Genomic DNA, 7,175 nt, shown 5'->3' with positions numbered 1-7,175 from the left:
ATCAATTGCAGCTCTCGAAGCTCATTTAAGTACTGGAATGGAAGATCAAAGGAGAAAAAATAATGCCGGCGCAGAGGAAGCGGGAGCAACAAGAGCAGGATACAGAACTTCCTTGCTTCTTATACTCTGGTTTTGATCTACCTGACAAGGAAGCTGTTGGCGTCGCATTGTCCTGAATCCTGATAGGGGAAGATAACAGGGTACAAGTGACTCACGGTTCCTCACTTGGTGGTGTTCTCAGTTTTGCAAAGTAAATGTGGCCTTGTTCCTTGAGAAGAGATTCAACAGTAAGTGAAATCTCTATCAACAGCTTTATGGAATTTTTGCGCACTGAACATAGGTGTCTGGTCATTTGTGAGCCTGTTACTGAAATCTGTCAAGAGGACTCTAGTGAAGCTGAAACTTCTGTTTATTTGGCCAATGACTTTACCGACCTTGCTATTTGTCATTAGATCAGTGATGACTTGCATGAAACCATGTGCGGTTTAACTACCACACTAGCTAGGATGAAGACGGACAAATATCTGAGAAACCTCTGATCTGCATAAAACTCCACTTCAAGGGCTATAATTAACTGCTGCTGGTAGCTGCGTTGTTATGTACACATATATGACATACAACCAGTTCATCATTGCAGAACTCAGCCAAAGCACATGATATAACACACAATAGTATATATTAATTAATAAGAAGTCAAATGTGCGTACAAGCATCACACTTATTACATGGAACCATTTTGTCCAGAGGAAAGCCACACAAATCCAGACCCGTGAGCATATGCACAACCATTATGCTCGACCACAATGACAAGCCACACATGCAGGTCAGGACAAGTAACTGGATACACCCACACCACTTAAATCACTCGGCACAAGCAGGACACAAATGCACACTCAGTAGATGGAAACACACAATGGCAAATCACACGAGCACACACAAACACATACCATTGCAGGAATTGACGATGAATGGACGAAGTAACGGGAAGCCCTTCAGTTCCTCCAGCACCAGTTCTTCGCCTTCCCCAAGGATGGGCATCTTGCACCATCTGCTTCTCTTTTTTCTTCTTCTTATTTTTATGGCCTATCCCTGGGTTTATAGTCAAGCCTAATCTTTTGTTTTTTAATGTCTTCTTTCAACTTATTAGGGACACTGTCACCACCTTTCAATTCCAGCTCCTTTAATGCAGGAAGCTTGTCGATTCCGGACAGAGAAACAATTTCCTTGAATGACCAGACCATCTTCTCAAGATTAGGAGACCTGTTGGTAAAGCTTATCTCGGTGATGTCAGACTCAGAGGAGTCAACAATAAGAAGGTTGAGCTTCTGGAATTCATCTTCGAAGATAACATGACTGCCATTATAAAACTTCCCCAGGAGCACTAGGGAGCACATCTTATTGTTGCCGGCGAGGATTTTTAGATCACCTTGCTCCAGCATTGTATCACGAAGAGTCACCTTGCCTATGTGTTTGACTTTGTCAAATAATGAATTCACCATGTCCTTGTCATTGATGCCCTTCAACTCAAGCTCCTCCAGTTTTTGAAGGCAGTTGACTCCACTGATAGAGACTATGTCGGTGGAGGACAAAACGATCTTCTCGAGGTTACTAGCTGCTCCATTATCAAATGTGATTTCAGCCATGTTGTTTCCCTCGACAAGAAATTTGTTGAGATTTTCGAATTCTCCCTTATTGAAAGTGAGCTTGCTCTCATTGTACGCACTGTGTCGAAGCTTGACACAGCGTAAGTTCTCAAGCTTTCCAAGGACCTTGAGATTTTCCTGGCTTAGAAAAGTGCAACTTATATTTACAATGGCGAGTTGATTTCCATATTCGGTCAATGATTTAAGTAGCTTCCCCATTTGTGTGCTAGTGCTTTTGATATCCTCGGGGCACTTTTTGCTTCCATTGATAGTTAGGCTCTCAAGATACTTGGGTTTGTTTTCTAGACTCAGCTCTGCTGCAGGGTCCTTGTGTATGCTTATGTCAAGAGTAATTGACAGAAAACGGAGGGAGTGGTTTAGGAGGTCACTGATTGCATTAAGCAATGGCTTGAGGTAACTCTCCTTGTTGATAGCCACACCGAGCTTCTTCAGGTTATTTAGAGTTCCAATGTTTACCAAGTCTCTATGATTCTTCGGCTTCACATTGGACAATACTTCCACACCCTTCATTTTTTCAATCTTCACAGGGATCTGCACACTGGAGTAGTCGGCATGACTTGAATCAACATGACTAGACAACAGACGCTGCAGACCATTCTGAAGCTTGACATTGCATGGTACCTCCACATGTTCCATTTTTTGAATCTTCTCATGCATCTGGACACTGGGGAAGTCAGGACTTCTTGGACTTGAATCAACATGACCAACCAACAGAAGCTTCAGCATTCGGAGCAGGATATTTCTTGTTGCTGATGCAGGAATCTTGGTCTCGCGGATATCCAATACCTCCAACTCTTGAAGATTGTTGATTTCACTGGGCAGCCTGGTAACATCCGTTCTCCTTAAGCTGAGATACTTGAGCATCAGTATGTTCTTGCATATGTCCCTCAGGTAGAACTTGTTCTTCTGTTGGAAGCAATGACAGCCTTCTAGATCTACCACCTTGAGCTTGTAGAACTGAGATGACTTTTTAAAGAAATCCTCGATTGTTTCTGAGCTGCGGAGGCGGACATCGCTGAATACGGAGAAGTGACAAGCCAAGTGATGTGACAACCGTGTCTCCAGAATGTGCTGCTGCATGGCGATCTTGGTAATGAATCCATAAACTAGCTTATGCACTGTGCAGCTCTTGACCTTTCCAGTAGCACCAATGCCAACAGGACAAACAAGGTACCGGTCAACAAGCGTATCAAAACATTTCTCAGCTTCATACACTGAAGAGGACCAGCGCCAGTCTTTGGTGGTTATCAGCCTTTCTGCAACCCATCGTCCTATCAAGGTTGACCGCCTGATGGTTTGTCCTTGAGGGAAGATAGCGAGGTACAACAAACAAGACATGTACTCTTTAGGTAGCTCCCTGTAGGAGAACTTCAACATGATACTCGGCAATGTGTGTGTGGGACTGGAACGAATGGTGTAGTGCAATTTTCTCAACTCTTCAGTGCTCCTGTTGGGTTTGGCGTAGAATGCATGAGCAAAGATCTTCATGCAGAATTCATCTTGCTTGCACTCCCACAAGATGTCGCGAAGAACCTGGTGGCTATTTTGATCATTCATATACTGGCTTGTAACCTGTAGCACGGTATCAAAGTAGAGGCCAACAGGAGAATATTCTATGAGCTCCGACCCTGGACAGCCAAAATATTGCATGTTGTCCTCTCGAGTGATCTTGGCCACAATCACAGCACCGGCGATGGGGCACTCCAGCCCCAACAGGCTCAAACTGTTTCTGGTCTCCTCCCATTGGGGTACATACTTGTCATAAACTTTGAGGATGAGCAGGATCTTTTGATTACCTCTCAAACATTCTTGGATCTTTTGCACGACCATTTTGACCTTGATCTGCTCCGTGATCTTCATTTTGATTTCTTCCATCATGTTCTCTGTGCTCCCTACAAAATCAATTTCTGGGGTCTTTTGAGCTCCTTCACTGCCTGCTTCTCGGTTACTGTCAGGCATGCCTAATTCCTGCAGCTCTGGCAGCATCTCCTTAACCTCTTTTTTTACCATATCTTTGATGATATCATCCACCATTGTTCTAGGAGTACTATTGGCAGTCGTCGTGATCGAATTTGGGAACACCTTCCACAGGATGTCTTCATATTCTAATTTTTCTTCAAGTTCTATTTTCAATTGAAGTTCCTTGGCTGTTTGCTTGATGATGACATCGTACGATTGTGCTACCATGGATTTGATCTTTTTGCCTTGTTCAGATGCAGCAGGACTAGTTGATTGGTAGATGAGCACCCACAAGAGTTGGCCCAGTGTTTTACCGCTGATATTGTCTGCCAAAGTTTTTCCGCCAATGTGTAATTTTTGCAGCTCTGACAACTCCGACCTTGAAACTTGAAGTTTGAGAATTTCTTCTTTGATGGCTTCAATTTTGTTGTCAACACTCATTGTTTCTATCTTTTTCTTAATTTCACCCATCGTCTCCTTTCTTTGAAAATAAGTATCCAATTTTAAGTGAACAGGACGATCATCCATGGCTTGCTGCCGCTTGATCTCAGCCAGGATGTAGTAGAGAATCATGTGGGGTCGTAGCCTTACAAACGTGTAGTGCACCATAGGGACGTCGACCAAGACGACATTTCCTGCGTCCTTGGTCTCTGGTGACACATCTGCCTTCTCTTCATGTGCAAGAGTGTTGCCGTCTCCCTTGGTCTCCGATTGCACATCCACCTTATCTTCATGCATGCCGCTGCCCTTGGTCTTCGATGGCACATCCGCCTTATCTTCATGCTCAAGAGAACCACCATCACCCATGGTCTCTGCTGTCATATCCGCCTTATATTCATGCGCAAGAACGGCACCGTATCCCTTGGTCTCCGCTGGCACATTCACCTTATTTTCACCACCGTCGCCCTTGCTCTCAGATGGCACATCCGCCTTATCATCATGTGCAAGAGGGCCGCCCTTGGTCTCTGTTGGCACATCAGCCTTATCTTCATGCGCAAGAGCGCCACCGTCACCCTTTGTTTCCACTCGCGCATCCACCTTATCTTCATGCGCAAGAGCGCCAACATCGCCCTTGGTCTCCGCTGGTATATCCGCCTTATCTTCATGCCCAAACGGGCCATGGCTGCCCTTGGTCTCTAATGGTACATCCGCGTTATCTTCATGCGCAAGCGGGCCGCCACCGCCCTTGGTCTCCGATGGCACATCTGCCTTATCTTCATGCGCAAGCGGGCTGCCGCCGCCCTTGGTCTCCAATGGCACATCCGCGTTATCTTCATGCGCAAGAGTGCCACCGCCCCCCTTGGTCTCCGCTGGCACATTTGCCTTATCTTCATGCACAAGAGGGCCGCCATCGCCCTTGGTCTCCGATTGCACGTCCGCCTTATCTTCATACACCAGAGCGCCACCGTCGCCCTTGGTTTCCGATGGCACATCCACCTTATCTTCATGTGCAAGGGTCTTGTCATCCTTGGTCTCCGGTGGCACCGACATCCTTCTTCTTCGGAGGCATAAGCACCTTATCTTCATGCACAAGAGTGACGACCTCCTTGGTCTCTGGTGGCACTCCCTTATCTTTGAGGAAAGAGCGTTGACGTCCTTGCCCTTTGGTGGCACAGCTGACTTATCTTCATGCGCAAGAGCGCTGACGGCCTCGATCTCTTGTGGCAAAGCTTTATCTTCATGCGGAAGAACACAAGTCTCCGATGGCATGCCCTTATCTTGCGCATCCTCTGCCCTCTTGAAATAAGCTTTTGCCGCGTTCAGTGCTTCACTCCCAAGAGCATCGGCATCCTTGGTCTCTTGTACCACAAAGAGAATGGATGGTAGTAACGGTTTTGATCCGGCCGTCGCCAGTTCCGCCCACTCCTGCACCACCATTCCAATCCAGTGGTCTAGCCTCCTCCTAAAGTAGTCTTCCTTGTCCAACTTCATACTAGTCATGGGCAAAGCCACCTTTAGTGTACCATCCCCATGTAACCACAATGGCTCAGTGAGCCTAGCGCTCGAAGATGATGATGACTCCGCCATCTTGGAAGATGATGATGACTCCACCGTTTTGATCTCAACGCCGTACCTCAATCGGCGGTTGCTGATGTCATGGGCCCGGTCCTTGAGCTCACTTAGCTGGTCTGCCGCGTGGTGCTGCGCGAGCAGCTTGCGCAGCTGCCAGGGAGCCCACAAGAGGTAGCGGCGGGGGCCTCCCCTGGGTAGGTGGAATCTCGGGTCGCCGCGGTAGAGGTAGAGGTCGATGCGGCTCTTGCAGTCGTCGGCCAGGATCCGGACCTGCCTCATCCAGGTTTGGACCTGCTTGTTGTGCTCGCAGCTTTCCCTAGACAGGTCCTCCAGGAAGCTGCTCATGCTCTCGATCTCCTCCTTGATGAACTGCACGTCACGCCGGACGCGTCCGAGCCTCTGCGCCTCGTGGCTGATTACGCCCAGCAGCGTGCTCAGGGCGCTCGCGAGCTCGGCCATGGATAAATCCCTCCACCACCGCCAGCCGCCTGGTGTGTGTGATGGTGTCTCAGGAGTTTGATTGATCGGTTTAGCAGAATCAGGCTAGGCTAGCACCTAGCATGCATGCCTCTGGGTGGTGTGGCCTTGCATGCAATGCAATGCATACGTCTATCTCTGTCTTTGTGTGTGTGCCGTGGGCAGCTAGCAAAAGGATATGTTCTTCTACTCTTCTTTTCCTTTTCTCTACGTTCTTTACTTTCTTCTTTCAGCTGCAGCCTGCAGAGGCCGTACGTAGCAGGGTAGGGGGCCTGGGGAATGCGCGATTTTCCTAGCGTGCCCGCTACCTTCAGGCAGAGCATCAACCCATTGCCCAGCTTCTTCCTTCACTTTTCTGCTTTCTCTGCTTTTTCAGCAGGCTACACGCAGATCCTTCATCACGATTTCTCGTTCCATCTTTGATCTTGTGGAAGGATACGTCGTTCATTGGTTCATCATCCTCTCCTACCTACGCTACGATTCCGCTATGGTCCTTCCGTGTGATAAATCTCTCGACAACTCGATTACTTGGCTGACAAGTGAGATTTTGGTTTCATTCGAACCTTGGTTCTTTGCAAGGAGATGGCATCTACCCCTTACCCAGCTTCTTCCTTTTCTTTTCTGTCCGTCCCCTTTCTCTGCTTTTTCAGCAGGCTGCATGCGGATCCTTCATCACGATTTCTCATTTCATGTTTTGCTGTGTATGTGGTCACATTTGGGTGATAGACCTGTCGACGGCAACTCGAAAACTTGGCTGACAAGTGACTTTGGTTTCATTCCATCCTTGGTACCTTTGGAAGGATAGCATCTGTTTCTTTATCCATTGCTTCTATTTTGCTCCGGGAACACCAAAGAGGCTGCACTATTAAGCATGCACACTTTGGGGCAATTACAGTTGTAACGTTAATGAGTATGCTCAAAGAATAGTTCTTGTAATGGATAAACATACCCAAATTGCAGTCACACATCACATGATATAGTGTTACTATAGGAACAATAGTCTGACAACGGTTCATTAATAGTCTCGTAAAACAAAGGTATGAGGGCTGCATTTCTATTTGT

At 47.2% G+C, this 7,175-nt stretch overlaps 1 protein-coding gene across 1 annotated transcript; it reads right to left on the bottom strand.

The window, feature by feature from the left end:
- Nucleotides 1-713: 713 nt before the first annotated feature.
- On the bottom strand, nt 714-6,309 carry LOC125526432. Its single transcript, XM_048691144.1, has one exon. It carries the CDS (start codon nt 6,093-6,095, stop codon nt 1,077-1,079), a length of 5,019 nt encoding a protein of 1,672 aa, XP_048547101.1. The 5' UTR covers nt 6,096-6,309; the 3' UTR covers nt 714-1,076.
- Nucleotides 6,310-7,175: the final 866 nt, after the last annotated feature.

This window comes from Triticum urartu, unplaced genomic scaffold (assembly GCF_003073215.2).
Source record: "Triticum urartu cultivar G1812 unplaced genomic scaffold, Tu2.1 TuUngrouped_contig_10079, whole genome shotgun sequence".
Taxonomy (NCBI): domain Eukaryota; kingdom Viridiplantae; phylum Streptophyta; class Magnoliopsida; order Poales; family Poaceae; genus Triticum; species Triticum urartu.
The sequence above is the reverse complement of the archived record's forward strand: the minus strand, read 5'-3'. Positions and strand labels throughout refer to the sequence as shown.